General features: G+C 39.9%; 1 protein-coding gene across 3 annotated transcripts in view; it reads left to right on the forward strand.

The window, feature by feature from the left end:
* Positions 1–22,755, forward strand: part of CDCA2 (cell division cycle associated 2) — a 49,732-nt gene that overhangs the window by 10,053 nt on the left and 16,924 nt on the right. For all 3 annotated transcript variants that reach the window (XM_023216760.2, XM_023216762.2, XM_023216761.2), the window contains exons 7-13: positions 1,398–1,482; positions 11,392–11,603; positions 14,846–14,933; positions 15,400–15,644; positions 17,080–17,158; positions 18,563–18,651; positions 20,187–20,324. In XM_023216760.2, the coding sequence (XP_023072528.2) occupies positions 1,398–1,482; positions 11,392–11,603; positions 14,846–14,933; positions 15,400–15,644; positions 17,080–17,158; positions 18,563–18,651; positions 20,187–20,324 (936 nt within the window). The remainder of the gene's footprint in view (positions 1–1,397; positions 1,483–11,391; positions 11,604–14,845; positions 14,934–15,399; positions 15,645–17,079; positions 17,159–18,562; positions 18,652–20,186; positions 20,325–22,755) is intronic.

Consider the following 22,755-nt stretch of genomic DNA (forward strand, 5'->3'; position numbering starts at 1 on the left):
GACAGAGTCTTGCTCTGTCGCCTGGGCTGGAGTGCAGTGGCCGGATCTCAGCTCACTACAAGCTCTGCCTCCCGGGTTTACGCCATCTCCTGCCTCAGCCTCCCAAGTAGCTGGGACTACAGGCGCCCGCCACCTCGCCCGGCCAGTTTTTTGTATTTTTTTTTTAAGTAGAGATGTGGTTTCATCATGTTAGCCAGGATGGTCTCGATCTCCTGACCTCGTGATCCGCCCGTCTCAGCCTCCCAAAGTGCTGGGATTACAGGCTTGAGCCACCGCGCCCGGCCGTGTGAGGTATTCTAGAGGGTGATACTCTAAGAAGGGAGGAAGTTACAGTCCTGCCCTCAGACAGTATTTTTTCTACTGGAGAGCAGGGTATAAGCAGATGCCTCCTATGTAGGGTGTACTCCACAGGCCTGGGAGTCTTGCACTTATGCCTGCCCCTGACTGCTTTCCTTCTGATGGAAATCAGGGTGCCATTCAGCAATTTCTCCTTTGCTCACTTCTTTCAAGTAGCTGTAGGGATTTTTGTGGCTTACAACTACCTAAACCCTGTCAACATGATCAAAAGGTGATATTAGGAGAAAAGTAATACTACTGAAGATCAGCTGACCTGTGTGCACGTGTGAACAGGGAGCTGGTCTTTCCTGACAGGCTTTTCTTGCTTCATGTTCCTAGTTCTGGTTTGACACACTAGCTCCTCATGTCCTTTGTGAGAGGAGACACCTAACACCATTACAGTTGGAACTCTTTCTGCACCTTCTCTGTCACTTAGATCCAGTGCTCGTCCTATTCGTTTTATATGGACTAGCAGAACAAAGATTTGATAGTTATTAGAGATTCTTCAGGCTCCAGTGGATTTCCTTTGTATTTCAGTCACCTATAATCTTGGCTCCCTCCACCCTGTTCAGGTTGATGTGAAATCCCCACCGGACAGAAGCAAGAGTAATTGTTTGTTATCAGAACTTTGATTAATTGAACACACATCATGATTCAGATATTATTTCTGAATTAATGTGGCTGTGTTTTCTATCCTAGCCTTTAATGTTTTTCATATCCCAGTTATTGATTTCGTTTGGCATTTGATAATTATATAAACTTTATTTTGAGAATTTTCTCTAAAGAATTGCAGATAATACAACTCTCTAGGCTATAACAACAAAAATATGTCCTTTAAACTTTTCCTGGGGAAGTAAAAGTTGATTTGTCAGATGTTTAGGATGCAGTTAGTATGGATACTTCATTGTTAGATCCTGTACACTTCGTGTTTATGAGATAATGAAGGTGACTGATTGAACTCCAGATTTCCAGGTAATCCATAATGTTTACTGAAATCTTTATAAAGACGTTAGTAGTACTGTAAGTAATAAAATGTAATACTCTTTCCATTTTTCCCCAAGAAATCGTCTAAACGTGGTTCAATACAGTCTGGAGTTCTAGTTGGAGAGTCTCTTCCCCTTTCAGAGCTCACAGAGACTTCAAATGGTAAGTAATCTTTTCTTAGTACACGGCCAGTTTCCCGATTCATAGACATTTATGATTTGTGTACCTGTTTGCTAAAATTTGGGGGAAATGAAATTGCTTCCTACTTTTTAGGAGCTCATGGCCTAGTAGAGATGCTTCCGAATTCTTTTCATGTGAGAGATACTCTCTTTTTTAAGCTACCTTCAATAAGAATTAGTGAAGTATTTCCAAACTCATGGAATTTAGTATAAAGAGGTAGCACCTATGAACATGTTAACAAGTATTCTTTGTTAGAGAAACACTACTTGTAATAATTTTATTTGTTTTTAAGCATGTAAAAAGAGTTTTACCAGAATGTAAAAATCATTCTTTCTCAAAATCAGTATGCTTGTACTGAGTGAACATTGCTAGCAAGGGTTTAGCTTGACTTTTTTTTCTACTTGGATCTTTAAAGTAAAACTCTTATGGGCATATAATTGGATCTTGTATTTTTTTAATCCATTCTGATAATTTATTGTAATTGGAATATTTCATCTATTAACTTCAGGTAATTACTTAACGTGGTTTTATTCACATCTGTCATTTTATCATATGTTTTCTATTCCTAATTATTTCTCTGTAATCTTTCATAGTCTGTTTGATATTATACAGTATCACATAAAATACAGAAACTACAAACTCTGCAGATCAATTTCCTCTCCTTTCCAGCCATGGCTTTTATGATCCTTTACAGATATACATTTATTTCGTTATAAGCCCCACAAGATGTTGTTTTTGGATTAAACAGTTATATGTGCTTTTTTTTCCTTTTTTTTTTTTTTAGGCAGTTTCTTACTCTGTTGCCCAGGCTGGAGGGCAGTGGTGCGATCGCGGCTCATTGCAACCTCCCCCTACCATGTTCAAGCCATTGTTGTGCTTTAGCCTCCTGAGTAGCTGGTATTACAGGCGTGCACCACCATTCCCAGCTAATTTTTGTGTTTTTAGTAGAGATGGGATTTTGCCATATTGGCCAGGCTGGGCTTCAACTCCTTGCCTTCAGCAATCCACCTGTCTTGGCCTTCTAAAGTCCTGGGATTACAGGCGTGAGCCACTGTGCCCAGCCAAAACAGTTATATATGCTTTAAATAGGTTTTTGAGATGGAGTCTCGCTCTGTTGCCCAGGCTGGAGTGCAGTGGCGCAATCTCATCTCACTGCAACCTCTGCCTCCTGGGTTCAAGCAATTCTCTGCTTCAGCCTCCTGAGTAGCTAGAATTACAGGCACCTGCCACCGTGCCCAGCTAATTTTTTTGTATTTTCAGTTGAAACGGGGTTTCACCATCTTGGCCAGGCTGGTCTTGAACTACTGACCTCATGATCCACGTCTCAGCCTCCCAAAGTGCTGGGATTACAGGCATGAGCCATTGTGCCCGGCCCAACGGTTTCTTAACAATTCTTTTTGCTTTGCTCTTATGGGACTTTGCGTAGGAGTGACAGATTCTCTGTGATAGTGATTATAGATTGTATGAAGTGTGGCGATTAACAGTTGTCATCGTACTAAACACCTCACTCTACAATATGAAATGTTGAAATCACACAGGCCAAAATTTTATTTAGGCATGCCATGAAGCCGTACTCAGAAATATTGTAATTAGACAGGGAAGAATAGATCTACCATAGTAGGTGGGGCCTTGATGAAAGGAGTCTGGTGTTGATTTCTGTATTTTAAACTCTGTTGTTTTTTGGTGGCACCCCAGACAGTGCACCTTCAGGGAGAATAAAAAGATGTTCTAAGATGGAATCAAGTGTCCCTTGTTAAGGGGGAGCTTAGGGAGACCTGCATGGCACCTCCGATCTCCTTTACCCCCTCTGCTTCCTCTGTTTTACCCATGTAGCCAGAAATCCAACTCAGTGACTCTCCCTGTGTTCTCTGCACCTGCCCCAGAGCTGCTAATATTTGGTATCCTGATAGCCTCAATTTTGTTTTTTTTTTTTTTTATCCTCAAATGGCTCTGTGCTGTTTCTTTTTTTTTTTTTTTGAGACAGAGTCTTGCTGTGTCACCCAGGCTAGAGTGCAGTGGCGCAGTCTCAACTCACTGTAACCTCCGCTTCCCAGGTTCAAGCCATTCTCCCACCTCAGCCTCCCGAGTAGCTGGAATTACAGGCACCCGCCACCATGCCCGGCTAATTTTTGTATTATTGTAGAGACGGGATTTCACCATGTTGGCCAGGCTGATCTAGAACTCCTGATCACAGGTGATCTACCTGCCTTGGCCTCCCAAAGGGGTGGGAATTACAGGCGTGAGCCACCGCTACCAGCCCATCTGTGCTGTTTCTTAATCAATCCACACACTTTCACACCTTATTTTTCTCTTAAAATATCCAACACTCCTTCATTTCTTTTTAAAATTTAGATACATATAATTTATGTTTTCAACAGATAATTTTATAGTGTATGTGTCACGTAAATGTTTTTCTTAAATGTATTACTATTATTTTTGAATGACAAACCATAACTGTACATATTTATGGGGAACAATTTGATATTTTGATATATTTATACAATGTGGCATGATTAAATCAGGCTAATTAACATGTCCCTCACTTCACTTACCTGTCTTTTTTTATGATGAGACATTTGAAAATTACTCTCTTAGTTATTTTGAAATATATAATACACTAATATTGACTGTAGATACTGTTGTGTAATAGATCTCAAAACTGATTCCACTTGTCTATCTGAAACCTTGTATTCTTTGATCAACAACTCCCCATTTCCTTCCTCACCACTTCTACAGCCTCTGGTAACCACTATTCAACTCTTTACTTCTATAAATTCAACTTTGTTAGATTCCTCATGTACACAAAATCATGTGGTTTTTGTCTTTTGTGCCTGGCTTGTTTCACTTAGCAAAATCTCTTCCAGATTCATCCATGTTGTTGCAAATGAGAGTCTCCCCGCTTTTAGGGTTAAATAGTATTCTGCTGTGTGTATATACCATGTTTTCTTTATCCATTCACCCATTAATGGATGCTTTTCATTGACGAGAATGATGTTAGCGACAAGTTGGTCATGTATGACTTTTACTGTGTTGAAGAACATTCTATTCCTAATCTGAGAATTTTTATTGTGATATTGTGTTCAATTTTGTCAAATGCTTTTTCTCCAGTCTATTGAGGTGATCATATGGTTTTTAATCTTTTTTTCATTTTCCAAGAGTGTTTATTAAAATAGGCAGTAATCAGTACATGTACATCATATGAGCAGTTATTCAAAATCAGCTCTTCCAGGAGAGGGGCTACATCTCAGTTTTCCTGTCTATATAATAAAATGCCAAAAGTACTTCCCTAAAGTACAAAGGCATTTCCTTAGTAGTCTTGGTACCAGTAACAGAATATGATTACTAAACATCTCTAACGTGGTTTTCATTACAAAGAAACATGTTTCACATAAGAGCTTCATAATACCCAGAGACAGAATTTGTGTGTGCTTAAAATTTGAAGCCAGGCTATTTCTGATATATATTTTTTCATTTCTTCCAGTTTTTTATTTTTATAAATACGCACGCAGTTTCCTACCAGTTTAAAACACACACACACAAAACACTGCTCAGAGCACCATGAATGCCTTATAGTAGCTTCTTTGAGACTATGATCGTAATACATGGAGGGGAGTCCTAATTTCTATTATGATTTGCTCCTTTCCCCAAATCTCAGCAACTGTCAGATACAAAAAAGGTTTCTGGGCAGAGGGCATAAGAATAGTTATGAATAATTTCAACAATGATCTGCTTAAGGAAACATAAATGGTGATCATATGACTTTTATTTTTCATCTTCTTTATGTCATGTATCACATAGATTTGGATATGTTGAACCATCCTTCATCCCAGGGATAAATCTAATTTGATCATGGTGAATGATTCTTTTAATGTGTTCCTGAATTAGGTTTGCTAATATTTTGTGGAGGATTTTTGCATCTTTGTTCACCAGGGATATTGATGTATAATTTTCTTGTATGTAGCAGGGTAGTGCTAACCTTGTAAAATGACAAGGAAGTATTTGCAAGTATTTTCTTTACTTTTTTTTTTTTTTTTTTTTTAAGTGTTTGGGAAAACTTGTCAGTTCTTTAAATGTTTGATGGAAGTCAGCAATAAAGCCATCTGGTCCTGGGCTTTTCTTTTGGTGAGAGATTTTTATTACTAATTCAGTCGTCATCTTACTCATTATTGGTCTTTTGAGATTTTCTATTGTTCATGATCCATTTCTTTTATCCAATTTGTTGGCATTTAATTATTCATAGTAGTTTCTTGTGATCCTTTGTATTTTGGTGTCAGGTTCTCTGGTTGCTTCCTGTGCTGTGAAGTCAAATGATATTGCTAGCTGTCCTCCATGGTCTAGTAAGATCACTGGCTGGACTCTGCCTCAGTCAGGTAGAGCTGCTCTCTGGGCTCTGTGATTGTCTCCGATTTGGCAGAGTTGCAGGTTGTCTTCCTTGGCTGGTCAGTACTATTGTTTAGAATCTGTAGTTGGGCAGAACCGTGTGATGGGCTCTGAGGCTGCTTGAGGTTGTTGCTTGGCCCCATAGGGTGGGCAGGGCCTGAGGCTGTACTCCACAGATGTGTGTGGATTTCGGCTTGCCTCCCAGCCCTGGGTAGGGTTAAGCAGAGCACTGAGGTTTGGTAGAGTCACTTCTCTGCAGCTGGGGTTGAGCAGGGACAGATGCTCCTTCCACAGGTAATCACTGACATGACCTGGCTTGGGGAACGCTTAGTGACAGCAGAAGGGCTTAGTTTGATCACCTTTCCACTTCTAGGATTGGGTAGGCCCAGATGTACCTTTCATGGGTAATTGCTGACCTATAGTTGCTCCCCCTAAGCCAAAATCCAAACTCTGAAACTTTTTGAGTGCCAGCATGACACTCAAAGGAGATGGTTATTGGAGCATTTCTGGATTTTCAGGTTAGTGATGCTTGACTGGTAAGCAGAATGCAAATATTTAGGCCGGGTGTAGTAGCTCACGCCTGTAATCCCAGCACGTTGGAAGGCTGAGGCGGGCAGATCACAAGGTCAGGAGTTCGAGACCAGCCTGACCAATATAGTGAAATCCTGTCTCTACTAAAAATACAAAAAGTAGCCGGGCGTGGTGGCACCTGCCTGTAATCCCAGCTACTCAGGAGGCTGAGGCAGGAGAATTGCTTGAATCTGGGAGGTGGAGGTTGCAGTGAGCTGAGATTGCACCGCTGCACTGGAGCCTGTGTGACAGAGCGAAACTTCATCTCAAAAAAAAGAAATAAATAAAAGCAAATATTTAATTGCAAGCACTAGAACTTAGTTGACTCACATCTTTACAGCTAGGGGCCAGATATTTCCTCTGTGGGCAATCGCTGACCTACAGTTGCCTCTGGACCTGGGGAAGACCTGATGGGAGCACCCAAGCTGTGTGGGGAAGCTGGACAGGGATTTGAACCACTAACCATGTTTCCTGCAGCTTAACACAGCTGGCTGGTTTCTCTGGTGTGGCATCTCTGTTAGCTGGAATGCAGGAAACCACCAAAATTTGCTCTCTGGTGGCTGTGATCCCCATCCCACATTCTTTGTTTTTATCTGAACCCCAGTGGTCCAGCCTTGCCAGTACTCCCAGTGTTTCCTGGGGGACGAGACAAGAATGCAGCACCTGCAAAGGATCCCAGAACGGTGGGGAAGCCAAATGTCTGCCTCTCACTCACTCTTCCCACTGTAGAAACTGTGGGTCCAGGGGAATTCTCTGTGTGTGGCACTGTGCCAGTTGGGAGAGGGGCAGCACAGTCAAACAGAACAGTTTCTTACCACTTGTGTGTGGCTTTTCTCCATTCTGGGGTCCAAGGAGGTGTCTCAGCCTCACTCCCAAATTCTGGTATATTCAGGATGTTATTTTTGCCTGCAGACAGTTGCTCGTTGGATTTCTCTGGGAACAGGGAATGAAGCCACAGAACTCTTACTCCACTATCTACCCCCACATCACTCCAGTATTTTTGTTTCACATCAAAGTACATATATGTAAGGAATTAGATATAATTCGGATTTAACTGGGCCCCTGCATCTTTATTTGCCAAATCTGGCAGCTGTACTCATAAGTGATCTGAGAGAAAGTTCCCTGGTAGCCTTTTGCAGTTCCTTGCTTCCTGTACCATTGAGAAAATAAGAGATGTTGGGAGCAAAGGTCTTAGGCCTCTCACCCCTAAGCCCTCCTGCATCTCTGTATGTGTGTATCTACCTTTGCTCCTCTTTCAAAAGGGTCTCAATGTTCTTACCTAGGGCCAGCCTCTTTTTTTTTTGAGATGGAGCCTCACTCTGTCACCCAGGCTGGAGTGCAGTGGTGCGCCCTCAGCTCATTACAACCTCTGCCTCCCGGGTTCAAGTGATTCTCCTGCCTCAGCCCTCCTGCGTAGCTGGGACTACAGGCACACGCCACCACGCCTGGCTAATTTTTGTATTTTTAGTAGAGACGCTGTCTCACCATGTTGGCCAGTCTGGTCTCAAACTCCTTAATCTCTGGTGATCTGCCCACCTTGGCCTCCCAAAGTGCTGGAATTACAGACATGAGCCACCATGCCTGGCCCTCTTTTTTATGGACTGATTCCCATTGCTCCTTCTCTTTCCAAGGACCTTGTGTCTGAGTTGTCCCCTCTCTTTTCTGAATTGTTAACTTTTCTTATTCAGCTACAAGATGCTGTAAAATATCCCATCTTAAACTTCCCTTTGCCCCAGGATTCCCTTCTAGCCAGAACACCATTTCTTTACTCTCCTTTAGGCAAAACTTAAGAGAAGGCCGCACTCTGTCTCCTTGCCTCCCATTCTCTTCTTGATCCAGCTCCAAATAGGCCTTGTTGACCCACCATCTCCTGGCTGCCATCCCAGTGGTAGTCAGTCTGAACACATTCGTCTCCTTGATGTCTTAGCAGCACTATGGACAGATATGGACATCTATAACCAGGCCCTCCTGTGAGAAGCGTTTTCCTCACTGGGTTTCAGGATGTCATTCTCATTTTCCCGTGTATCACTGACCATTTCCTCTTTGTGTATTTTCTTTGCTCCTCTTCTTCCATCCTGACCTTCAAATATTTGAATGCCCCCGGACCTTTGCGTTCAGTGTTTGGACCTTTTTTCTCTATATACAGGTTGAGCATCCCTAAGCCAAAAATCCAAACTATGAAACTTTTTTTTTTTTTTTTTTGAGACGGAGTCTCGCTCTGTCGCCCAGGCTGGAGTACAGTGGCGCGATCTCCGCTCACTGCAAAGCTCCGCCGCCTCCCGGGTTCACGCCATTCTCCTGCCTCAGCCTCCCGAGAAGCTGGGACTACAGGCGCCCGCCATCACACCCAGCTAATTTTTTTTTGTATTTTTAGTAGAGACGGGGTTTCACCGTGTTTGCCAGGATGGTCTTGATCTCCTGACCTTGTGATCCACCCGCCTTGGCCTCTCAAAGTGCTGGGATTACAGGCGTGAGCCACCGCGCCCAGCCAACTATGAAACTTTTTGAGTGCAGACATGACACGCAAAGGAGATGGTTAGTGGAGCATTTCTGGATTTTCAGGTTAGAGATGCTTGACCGGTAAGTAGAATGCAAATATTTCAAAATCTGAAAAAAGATTGTAATCTGAAACACTTCTGATTCTAAGCATTTGGATAAAAGATACCCAATGTGTACTCTTTCTAGGTGACTCTTTCTAGGCGACATTATCACATGCTGTTGACTTCAAATTAAAATAGTTGCCCGTGGTCTTTTCCTGGAACTCTTGAATTAAGTCCCCAGCTCCCTTTCATGACCTTCACTTGAATGCCTAATAAACATCTCAAACTAAACATAGTCCAATAGGTCTTGATGATTTTTTCCTTCACAAACCCGCTCATCTCTGTTTTCTTCATCTTAGTAAATGACACTGTCATTCACCTCATTGCTGTATCTCAAATATTGGACTTAACTTGATACCTCTCTTTTTCTTTTCTCTTAAGTCAGAGTCTTTGCTGTGTCACCCAGGCTGGAGTGCAGTGTGGTGTGATCTTGGCTCACTGCAGCCTCAACCTTCTGGGCTCAAGGAGTCCTCCTGTCTCAGCCTTCCTAGTAGCTGGGACCACAGGTGCACACCACCATGCCCAGCTAATTTTTTTTTTTTTTTTTTTTTTTTGGTAGATACAGGATCCTACTATGTTGCCCAGGCTGGTCACCAACTCCTGGGCTCAAGCGATCCTTCCATTCCACCTCAGTCTCCCAAAGTGCTGGGATTACAGGTGTGAGCCAATGCACCCAACTGATACCTCTCTTTTTCAAATGAAACTTGTTATCACATTGGCAAATGCTGTTGGGTCTTCAAAATATGTCAAATGTCCACCCCCTTCTCACCTTTTGCATTCCTATCAGTGTGGTCCAGGCCATCACCATCTCCTGCCTGGATTGTTTTATATGTCCTCTGAAGTTGTCCTGCTTCCCCTCTTTCCCCAGTCCCCTGTTACAGTTCTTCACACAGTAGCCAGAGCACTGGTTTTAAAATGTAAGTCACAGTATCTCACTGCCCTCCTCCAAATCTTTTATCAACTTCCTGTTATACTTAGAGAAGTAGCCAAAGAACATATTATTTCTACTAGGCCTTCCCTGGCCTGGTTCTGAACCATTGCTCTGAGCTTATTTCTCAGCTCTCTTGTCCATGCCCCCTGTTTCCTCCACAGCAGCCTTGCTGGGCCTCTGCTATGCCAGGTACATCTTTACCTCAGGTCTTTGCACTTGACTTTGTGTGCATAGTGTCCATTCCTAAATCAGTGTGTGGTTCACCTCGTTCTCTTCAGGTGTCTGCTCAGGAGCTCTCTGTTTACCCAAAGCAGTAGCACTTCCTTCCAGCTTATCATACTGTATTCCTCTCTTGCTACATTATTTTCTTTAATAGCATATATTAACTACTTGTTGTGTGTATATATATATAACTTTTTATTTGAAATAACTAAATTTGCTATCTAGTTGTAAGAAATAATATAAAGAAATCCAGTATTCCCTTCACTTAGTTTCCCCCAGTAGTGACATGTTGCATAGCTACAATATATTAACATCACAACCAGGAAATGGACATTGCTACAATCCACCAACTTGTTTTCAGATTTCACCAGTTTTAAATGCACACACTTTTGTGTATGTTTAGTCCGTGTGGTTTTATCACGTGTGGATTCATGTGAGCACAGTGCAGCCAAGCCACAGCGCGGTTCTGTCCTGAGGATCCTCATGTTTCTCTTCATAGCCACCACTCCTTCCCTCTCCCTCCTCCCTGCTGTGAGATATTATAATCCCTGCTTATTCCGTGCTGGTTGATGGGGTGTGCTCATCTTTACTTCTTCAGCACCCAGAGGAGTGCCTGCCACATTGTGTATTTGTTCAATGGATCACTTAATCATAAGGCAACGTTCTCCTGTGGGAAGAATTTGGGAAGAAAAGCCATGCCTGTTTGGGGCACATACAGTGTGTTTGTAGTTTGGTGTGATGATCTTTCTCTTCTCATTCCTGCCACCCTCGAATGTTGAAATGCCTGTGACTCTAGCAATAAAATTGCTTATTAGTCAGTGCTTGGCTCAGATTAATTTTTATGGTCCAAGTAGTAGGTGTCATGAGTAGAGGCACACTAATAGCTTATAGCTGATTCATGATACCTTCTTTCAAACTCTGACTCAGAGATTTCCTGGGGAGCCAAATCCCCATACCCACTTTACCCTTCATAGTCATATTTGAGGTAAAAACTGACCAATGCTGCTTCTTTACCTCCTTTTTTCTTTCCAGATGAAATCCCAGACGTTACTGCCTAATCAGGTTATATTAGGTTTGAATTTCTTCATAGCATGTTATTATCTTTGCAAATACACAATATATTTTTGGTCTAGAACAAACAGATTTAAGAGATCTTCCTCCTCTCAAGTTTACATGTTTATCTTGAAGCATTGAAGGTTGCTGACTGTGTAGTGGGCAAAGGATCAAGCGATGCCGTTTCGCCTGACATGTTCACAGCAGAAGTGAGCTCAGACGCAGTCCCTGATGTCAGGTCACCAGCTACTCCAGCGTGCAGGAGGGACCTTTCCACCCCTAAGACCTTTGTACTTCGTTCTGTACTGAAGAAACCCTCTGTTAAGATGTGTCTGGAGAGCTTACAGGTAAGAAGAGAGTTAAATTTGCTAAAGCAAATGAATAAAAATGCATTTTCATTCAAAGTAATACCCTTGAAATGTCATATTTCATACTAGTTTAAAAGGAAATGTCTTACGTGTCTTATTGTGAATTTTTTTCCTTATCTTTTCTTATTGACAACACTGTGTAGTTCCTTTTTGTTCTTATTTTTAAAAAATTAAATACAGTATATAGTATGCAGAATTTAAGTAGACTGTAGTTGATAAAGGGTCATAATCTTACATAATCTTATTGCACTAACATTATTGATTTATGTAATTATATAAGTGATATTAATTAACTTAATCATAATTAATGTGTCAATCTGTTAAACTGATTATTCCTCCCAAAATATTTGGTATTAAAAGTACCTCTTATAGCCATCCTTTTTTGTCTAAGCCCAGTCAATATGAGGAAAGGGGAAGTTGATAGGAACTAGCTGGCATTTATTGAGTAGTTTCTATTGATAGTTCTGGCATATATATACAGCAGTAGTGCTCCCAGAAAGGTATAGGACCTGTTTGACATACACTTAGGCTTGTAGGTTGTTAAGTGAACCCAGATAAGTCTACTGTTAAAATCCGTGACAGGCTGTCAGTCCATGAGAGGTTGAGAGAATAGCCTCAGGAGTCAAAATGCCAAGTTTCAGATCTTGACTTGGAAACATAGTCACTGAGCAAATTATTTGACCTTTCTGTGCCTGGTTTCCTTATCTATAAAAATGTAAAGTTGGTAACTACTTTTAGAGTAATTTGAGCGTTAAATGGGATATTATAAAATCACCACGAGTGTCTGGCACCCCAGAAATACAAATCTTTTTCTCAAACCATAAATATTTTAACATACAAGTATGCCTACAAGCCTGTTCTAATCTGTTCTGAAGCCAAAAGGAACTAAATTACCTTCTATTTACATGGATCATTGATGGTCAGTTGCTATTTATAAAGCTTTAATAATTTTGGTTAAAGAGCTGATTTGTGGCCAGGTACAATAGCTCACACCTGTAATCCCCTGACTTTGGAAGGCCAAGACTGAAGGATCGCTTGAGCCCAGGAGTTTGAGACCAGTCTGGGCCAAAAAAAAAAGCTGGTTTGGATCTGTAATACACACAGCGCTGTTTGTTCATATCTTCTCAAAAAGACTTAACATCTGAATGATCCGTGCAACTCTTATTTTATAACAATATGACACAGCAAGTATTAAGTCTTGTCATTAGAATCATATGAAAACACAACTGGCCAGGCGTAGTGTCTCACGCCTGTAATCCCAGCACTTTGGGAGGCCGAGGCAGGTGGATCAATAGGTCAGGAGATAGAGACCATCCTGGCTGACAGGGTGAAACCCCGTCTCTACTAAAAATACAAAAAATTAGCCAGGTGTGGTGGCGGGCGCCTGTAGTCCCAGCTACTCAAGAGGCTGGGGCAGGAGAATGGCTTAAACCTGGGAGGCAGAGCTTACAGTGAGCCAAGATTGGGCCACTGCACTCCAGCCTGGGCAACAGAGTGAGACTCCGTCTCAAAAAAAAGGAAAATGAAACATTTACAACTAATGATCTTTATACTAAGATGGCAAAAATTGGGAGGCATATAAATTGTGAGTTGTTTGCTGACTTTTCTGATTGTTTCAGTTAAAAATAAATCTAAAAGTAAACATGAGCTTTGTTGTATAAATTAACTTATTTTGCAATATTGGTATGTGCATTTTCCTGGTCAGAAAAATGAACTGACTTGAGAGACAGATGAAGGAGGTTTATTTGGGGCAGGACTATTTCTTAGAGCAGGTACTGTTCTTAGAATTGGATGTACAGGAGAAAATGAGGAATTCTTGATAACAAGGACTGGTCAGAGGTTTAGGTGGAGGCTAGACGAGTAGGTGGTGATTAAGAGGGACCTTTGATCCAGTCTGTAGGCCTGGCTGTCTCCTGCTGAGCTCCAGGGGCCCTGTGTTTAGGCTTGTTCTGTCTTTTTCTACGGGGCTTACAATATCCCTTCCTTCCTAACTTGCCTACACTGTAATCTTCATTTGGAGAAACACACAGGGACAACTGCTACCTTCTTTCGTTGTTTCTTCCTCAAGAATATAGTAACGTAAAAAGATTTAAATACCAGGAATAGGTGTGGTTTGCATGTTTAAAAGATAGAACACGATGTTATACCGTTTAACTGTTGGCTTTTTTCTTATTTTAGTGCAATTCTTCTATCTCAGATCATTTATATAGTTTTCCTCTTCTGACACCATATATGGTAGATGTAGCCTTCAAATCCATGGGTTCTGCATCCATGGATTAAACCAACCACAGATCAAAAATTATCAGGAAAAAAAAGTCACAAAACACATAAAAACAATAACATATAACAGCATCATACAATACATATTAACAATACCATGTAACAATGCCATTTAAAAGTATTGTTTTAGGTTGGGCACAGTGGCTCCTAGCTGTAATCCCAGCACTTTGGGAGGCCGAGGCACACAGATTGCTTGAGCTCATGGGTTCGAGACCAGCCTGGGCAACATGACGAAACCTCATCTCTGCAGAAAAATACAGAAATTAGCTGGGTGTGGTAGTGCACATCTGTAGTCCCAGCTACTCGGGAGGCTGAGATGGGAGAATGGCTTGAGCCTGGGAGACAGGTTACAGTGACCTGAGATTGCACCATTGCACTCCAGCCTGGGTGATAGAGCCAGACCTTGTCTCAAAAATAAATAAATAAATACAAAATATTCTTTTACATGACATTTACATTGTATTAGATATTATAAGTAGTATTTAAAGTATACGGGAGGATGTGTTCAAGTTGTATGTAAATACGGTGCCATTTTATAAAAGGGACTTGAGCATCCGTGGATTTTGGTATCTTAGGGGACCCTAAAACGAATCTCCCATAGATACCAAGCGATAACCATATGCTGTTATTCTAGCTACTGCTGTTTTCCTTAACTTTACTTGCTAGATCAAACATTGAATGAATTTGATCCACGTTTATTGATTCCTGTGCTTCAATTTTGCCCTGAAATGCTGTGTTCTAAAGTGGTTTGTAGGGGACGTAGTTATGATTTGTGCCTGATATCATGGTTTTGAGCCAGGACAGTTATTGAAAATAAAGGTAATCTTTCATACAGGAGTATCTGTGTGCAGCTGACAGAGAATTTCAAAACTGCCATTTTTAATGACGACATCTATGTATTTCTATATGTAAAATGATTCATTGATGTTTATTCTGTTTAGGAACACTGTAACAACCTCTGTGATGATGATGGGACTCATCCCAGCTTAATCTCAAATCTCCCAAACTGTTGCAAAGATAAAGAAGCAAGTAAGAAGTTCATACTTGTTTTTAAGCTTGAGGATATCATTTTCTTGTTAATAAACCTGGTGTAATATATGAAATTTTCAATGCCTTAATGTTTCTGAAATAACACGTGAATGAACAGTTGAGAGGAATAGAGTCTCCTTGGAGAGCCTCAGAATTGGTCTGTCCATTTCATGGATCCATTTTTACGTAGTGGTGGGATTTGTAAGAAAATTTATATTTCAATTTTATAAACATTTAAGATATGCACATTTTTACTTGGAAATCTGTTACCATATTTTAATTGGAAATGTGCTTGTCTTCTCCATTTTGAATTTGCTCTACCAACAATTATTTTGTAGCTTTACTTTACTAGCTATTATACAAATAATAGCTGAATATAATCACTTTAAAAGATTCTAGTATATGCCTTTTAGATAAGAAATATAGCTTAATTTTTCAGTTACTCTCATTTATTATCTAATTACAGAAGATGAAGAAAATTTTGAAGCACCGGCCTTTCTAAATATGAGGAAGAGGAAGAGAGTTACTTTTGGAGAGGACTTAAGCCCAGAAGTGTTTGATGAATCTTTGCCAGCAAATACTCCATTGCGTAAAGGAGGAACACCTGTTTGTAAAAAGGACTTTGATGGTCTCAGTTCCCTGCTGCTTGAGCAGTCACCTGTTCCTGAGCCATTACCTCAACCAGATTTTGATGACAAGGGGGAGAATCTTGTAAGTGTGAAAAGCATGGAACAAACTTGCCTGTATTTTCATCAGGTGTCACCTGCTTTGCATGAGCAATAACTATGCTTTGAAATGAGATACACTAAATGATATGCCATGGTTTAAATTAATCTCTTTTGTATGTAGGTTTTTATGAATTTTTCCCCATTACAAATAATACTTCCCTGACTCCTTGTACATATTGAATAGATTTATACCAATGAATTTAACAACTTAGGTAAACTGGATACATTCCTTGGAAGACAAACTACCAAAACTCAGTAAAGGTGAAATAAATAACCTCAGTAGCCCTATATCAACCTAAGACATTTAAATTTTAGTTAAACTTTCCCACAAAGAAAACTCTAGGTATAGATGATTTTTTTTTTTTTTTTTGAGGTAGGATCTTACTCTGTCACCCAAGCTGGAGTGCAGTGGTGTGATCATGGCTCACTGCAGCCTCAACCTCCCAGGCTCAAGCTATCCTCCCGTATCCTTCCATCTTAGCCTCCCAAGTAGCTGGGACTATGGGCACACATCACCATTCCTGGCTAGTTTTTGATGATTTTACTGATGAATACTACCAAACATTTGAGCAAGTTAAAATACTAATTCTATACAAGTTTTTCCACAAATTGAAGGAGTAGGTTAATTGATGTCAGCATTGTGATTTCAGCATTAACCTGGTGCCAAAATCAGACAGGCATTGCAAGAGAAGAAAACTACAGTTCTGTATCCTTGTAAACATAGCAATATATAAAAAGATAAAATACATCATAACCATGTGAGATTTAGCCTTGGGCTGCAAAGTTGTGTTATGTTTGAAAAACAATCAGTGTAATTCGCCTTGTTAAGAGACTAAGACAGAAATATGGTCATCTGAGTAGATGCAGAAAAAGCATTTAACAAAATCTAGTAACCATTTCTCATTTAAAAAACAAAACCTCTGAGCAAAATGGTAATAAAAGAGAATTTCTTCAAAGTGACAAATGTTGTCTGTGCAAAACCAATAGTTAATGTCTTACCAGCAATTATGTGGAAAAGATTTGCTCTCTATTTATATTGCCATCTTACCCTGGAATTTCTTGAGTAATGTTATAGCATTAGATTGTGTTTATGAATGAATTTTTAAATTTTCTTTATAGGAGTTAGACATTTAGCAGCAGATCATTATGTGTACTTTCGCTTATAAATTTTCTTAATAGTTTGATGGATTGCAGTTAGTAAACCTTCAATTGCAAACATGATTGGTAAGTGATATACATATATTTTTCTATTCAATATATTTGTTTTGCTTTGACTTTTAGAATCTTTTATTGATTACCCATCTTTATGTTTATTATAGTTTCTCCTACCAAAATAAATTCTTACTTTTCTTTTGGGCACATTATATATTCACTGCTTTTAAAGATATCTAACTTCTACTCTTTTTTCCCTTGTTTAGGAAAACATAGAACCACTTCAAGTATCATTTGCCGTTCTGAGTTCTCCTAATAAGTCATCAATCTCTGAGACCCTTTCAGGTAGTAACTTTTGTTTACCTTAAAATCATAAGTGTCATTTTTTATTTGTGTATATGTTGACTATTTTTATTTTCTTTTAAACATTTCATGTTTGTTACCGCAGCATATACTTGGTTTAAAAAAACCTAATAGTATTGGAAAGCTGACATGAAGCTATTCATCCATCCCTTTTCCATTCCAAGCCTCATACTTCATAATCACCCACAATTCACTTCCTCAGATGGAATCCCCATTTTGTTAGTTGCTAGAAGCAGTGGAGTTAGCCTTTCAACTCTTAAGTATCAATGACAAACTGCTATTCACAGTTTACAGAACTGATACCTGGATTATAAGGATCATTCTTGAATATCCAGACTTTTTCCTCAACATTAATGTGGCATTTTTAGCACATGTGCTTTCCAAGGTCTCTGGATTTTTTATGATTATGACCAAGCAACAGAGATTGCTCCCATCTTTTCTGACAAACCAGGACTTAGCTGGCAGATGTCATGGGATGGGCACCTTTATTCAGGTGTCCTCCCTGGTGGAAACCCTTTAATGGCTTCTTGTTGACACAAACCAAACATAGTAGACTCCAAGTTGTGCATTACTAAGTTAGAGCTAAAATTTGAACTACAGTCTATCACGTTACAAAACCCATACCCTTAAACACATTATATGCCTTTCATTTATATCATTAAAAGTCACATGCCAGGCACGGTGGCTCATGCCTGTAATCCCAGCACTTTGGGAGGCTGAGACAGGTGGATCACTTGAGGTCAGGAGTTTGAGACCAGCCTTGCCAACATGGTGAAACCTGGTCTCTACTGAAAATACAAAAAAAAATTAGCCAGACATGATAGTGGGTGCCTATAATCTCAGCTACTCAGGAGGCTGAGGCAGCAGCATCACTTGAACCCAGGAGACAGAGGTTGCAGTGAGCTGAGATTGCACCACTGCACTCCAACCTGGGTGACAGAGTAAGACTCCATCTCAAAGAAGAAAAGTGGTCAAAATAAAATGTTCCTATCCTACACTTTAAATAAAATTTAAAACAAGTAAAGTATTTTCATGGTTATCTTAATGTCCTTTATTGTGATTTCATTATACAAAATGTATTGTGGAATAAATGGACGTTCATGAAAATACATGCATTTATCATAATGTGATTTATTCTGCTGTCTTAGCTTGGTAATATGTTAAGCAGTCACCATGGAAAGTGATGAAAGTTTCTGAGTATCCAGTAAACTTAAAGTTTTTTAAAACGAAAAAAAAATTGGATTTCAAAATTTCTGCTGCTTGACTCCTCTCTTTTTTTGTTTAGATATGATATTAAAGGTGGATATCCTAAACACAGTGTTTCCAAAGGAAGGTGCATGTTTTAATTTTTGGTTTCCTACCCTGATTCTGTCTTTGTCTTATCAGGCACGGATACCTTTAGTTCTTCGAATAACCATGAGAAAATATCCTCTCATAAAGTTGGTAGAATAACAAGGACTTCTAACAGAAGAAATGTAAGTGTTTGTGTTTGGCACAACATACTTGTTTTTAAATCGTGCAATATACTTTTTCTGTTTTCGTTGTCAAATGATAATGGGTGAAATCTTGGTTTAATCAGTGTCATTAAGAACTAATACTTTGGCTGGGCGCCGTGGCTCACTCCTGTAATCCCAACACTTTGGGAGGCCACGGTGGGCGAATCATGAGGTCAGGAGATCGAGACCATTCTGGCTAACACGGTAAAACCGCATCTCTACTAAAAATACAAAAACAAATTAGCTGTAGGTGGTGGCGGGTGCCTGTAGTCCCAGCTACTAGGGAGGCTGAGGCAGGAGGAGAAAGGCGTGAACCCAGGAGGTGGAGCTTACAGTGAGCTGAGATCGTGCCACTGCTCTCCAGCCTGGGCAACAGAGCAAGACTCCGTCTCAAAAAAAAAAAAAAAAAAAACTAGTACTTTATCCTACCTAGCATGTAACCTATAAGGTGATAATGTGTTTCTGATTTGATTTTAATTCTATTAGAAGAAAAATCTAAAAAGCTGCTTTGGGCCGGGCACGGTCGCTCAAGCCTGTAATCCCAGCACTTTGGGAGGCCGAGACGGGCAGATCACGAGGTCAGGAGATCGAGACCATCCTGGCTAACACAGTGAAACCCCATCTCTACTAAAAAGTACAAAAAATTAGCCGGACGAGGTGGCGGGCGCCTGTAGTCCCAGCTACTTGGGAGGCTGAGGCAGGAGAATAGCGGGAACCCAGGAGGCGGAGCTTGCAGTGAGCTGAGATCTGGCCACTGCACTCCAACCTGGGCGACAGAGCGAGACTCCGTCTCAAAAAAAAGCTGCTTTCAGAGCTATGTTAACATGGAAGTTAACAAAATTTGTTTGAGATCTGTATGATTTTATGAATTTCATTGAGGTGAAAGTGGAGAGGATCAGCATGTAATTAACAGAACCAGAAAATGATGTAAGTATAACCTTTTTAAAATTGTGCTTCAGTCTGTTTGATTTTTAACACTTGGTTTCACCTGGGAGTTATATATAAGCATAACTCCCATTAAATGCATGTTTTTTGCTATTTTGTTAAATTAGATAAAATTTGGATTTTTGTTTATAACATTATAAAGTATAAACATATACTCTCATGGGGTATTTAGCTTATATGGTTGGATGTTAAACCCAGGATTCAAACCTAGTTAATCTAAAAATTCATGATTTTGTCCCCATAACCCAGCAGTTAGGTGCTAAATTGTAGGTTCTTAATGAGTAGTTGATGAATGAATGAATTAACGAATTCTTAAACTGTTTTTTCTTTCTTCCCCATTATAATTGGGTGATGTATATATGCTTCTGGGTCTGCATTTGATGATTCAGAAATTGGTAATTACCATTTCCACCAATTTTCATCAAAGTGCTTTTAATAGGATCTGTGAATTAAGAAATGGGATCTAAAGTGGTAGAAGCATCCTGGGAAGCCCAAAAAGATTGAGAGCTGCACGTTATCATGTAATTGCTTGTGCTTTATTATATCCTTACTTTACACTTTCTTTATAGCAATTGGTCAGTTTTGTAGAAGAAAATGTTTGCAACTTATTGAATACGGAAGTTCAGCCTTGTAAAGAAAAGAAAAGTAATAGGAGGAAGTCTCAAGAAACGAAGTGTACAAAGAGAACACTTCCTAAGAAGAATCAGGTAAGCATGTGTTTAAAGATATAATAAAAAGTAGAAGTGGTGTGTTTCCTTATTGTATGATTAGGAAAATACAGAAACAAATTTTTTTCCAGTCGACATTGGACAAAGATTATTAATGCAATCTTATCGTGGAGTAGAATGGGGTTGGGGGGGTTATATACTTAACTTTGAATTACCTAAAGAACACTTTTGCATCTTCTTCATCTTCTTGTGTTGCGTACGTCCTGCACAGTAAATTAATAGGCACTCAAACCTGAAATTGATTCTCATCTTTGAATGTACCCCAACATATCACCCTTTTGGGAATCCTGATTTTTTTAGACAGGGATGAGTGTGCCACTTGCTACTTGTTAGATTCTCTTCTTCCAGTTGCTGAATCAAATTTTTCTCTAAATTTAAGGAAAAATTTAGAAACTAGCTCTCAGTCTTTCCTAACACTTCTCGTCATCTCAGATACGCTTACAGTCCATGTGATTAGCCAATTTAACACCTTAATCCAGTTCCTTTTCCTTCTCCAGCCCAGTGATCTGGACTCCACACTCTGAAGCCACCTACTCACTCTTGCTGAACCTACTCACTCTTGCTGCCATTCTTAAAACTTGTTACTGCCTAACACCTTCACATGTGTAGCAGTGCTCATTCTCTGACCCCCAACTTCCTGTCCATCCAGCCTACTCACTCTCTTACTCTGAAATTCTTTCTGCACTATTAAGCTTTTAGACACACCTTAATCCTGTGTGTTTCCCTCTTCATCCTGAACTGAGTGAAGTGTTTCCAACTCTTGTCAGGAATCTCAATTCCGGATCCTTTTCCTTCCACCTCATCCATCCAGCAAAATTTCCGGTCTGACTGAGTTATCCTTTCTCCCATCTGACATAGCCTCTAGAGACACTCACACAGGAGTCGGGGGTAGTGCTACTACACATTCACTGACATCTGGCCTTCTTCACCACTTTGCTGCTTCACTTTATTTTTAATACTAAAGCCAGTGCATACTTTTCAGTCCTGTTCCTATTGGACATCTTAGCATTTGACATGATGGAACACTCCTCTACAGTCTCTATCTAAGGTTTGTTTTCTGTCCCCCATTGTTAAATGTTTGTATTTTCCAGAATTCTCTTCTTTGCCCTTGTAAATTGTTTGTTTTCTGGGTAATTTCATAAACATAGTTCATGACCATATATGAAGACTAGAACTTCCTGATCTATAAATCTGTGTTCAACTACATACTAGACATCTGTCTTTAACCATGCTGTGTCAAAATCAACGTTTCTAAAACTAAACTTATCAATCTACACACCCACCTAAAACATTCCATAAACTTCCTTCCCCCTCCATGAAATAAAAATGACTGCTTTTCTTGGTTGAATGGCACAGATATCCTTAAGTCATTAAATCCGAAAGGAACTGAGTGTTTTCCTGCTTTAGTTCACTTTTTTAGGTCACACATTCTTGATAAAATGATGAAAGATTATCTTACTGAAAAAATACCGTTAATTCAAAAATATACATACAACTTTATATATTAGAAATTTATTTTCTTCGTGTATGTGTGTATATATATATACATTTTAAAGCACTCTTACAAAGAATATGCACCTATTCATATAAAATTACAGCCAGAAAGTACAAAAAGGATTGAGCATTAAGTCACTGCAATCCCTCCCAGGACTTGGCTGGACTAATACCATTTATGTAATAAAAGGAATACACTTAGAATAGCAATGAGAGAAGGAAAGGGATGAGGAGGGGTATTGAGAAACCGACAACAGCTTTCAATGAATTTCTAGAAGACCAAGCAGATGGGAGCATGTTGACAGATTAAAAAAAGGTGGAAAGATTGACAGCTCAAAATGTTCTAGGAGGGAACTAGAGAGGAGCCGGGAGCCGGCCTGTTCATGGGAATCCCAAGAGACCCTGGCCCAGAATTGGCAGGTACGATGGATGGTGAGTGTGAGAGGTGGTACTGAAAAACAAAGAGATGAATTGACGTCCTATATTTGGGACAGTTTGCACCAGTTGGCATGCCAGCCCCCTCCCACCCTGATGCTCAGAACAGATGTTGTCATCTAGATTAAAGCCCTCATTCTGGCATTTGGAAAGTCCCACAGTCTTGACAGCCAGCTCCTGCCCTGATGCAAATCCTGACAGTTGACACTCCAGCATTCTGCCCCACCCTGCCCCACACAGAGTTCCTAGGTGGGATTTTCATGCAGGAAATAGACTGAGCTGGAAAGCAAGTAAACCTATACCAACTAACCCAATCTTAAATAAGAAACAGACAATTGAATAGAACAGATAGCATGAAAGAGAAAAGACTAATGTTAATAAGGTTAAAAACTGACCTAAGAGAAATAGGTTATTCAAGGAATAGAAGGAAATTTTATATACATAAATATGTACTCCAATTTAAGGAAATATCATCTGCATG

Source organism: Piliocolobus tephrosceles, chromosome 7 (genome assembly GCF_002776525.5).
Source record: "Piliocolobus tephrosceles isolate RC106 chromosome 7, ASM277652v3, whole genome shotgun sequence".
Lineage (NCBI taxonomy): Eukaryota > Metazoa > Chordata > Mammalia > Primates > Cercopithecidae > Piliocolobus > Piliocolobus tephrosceles.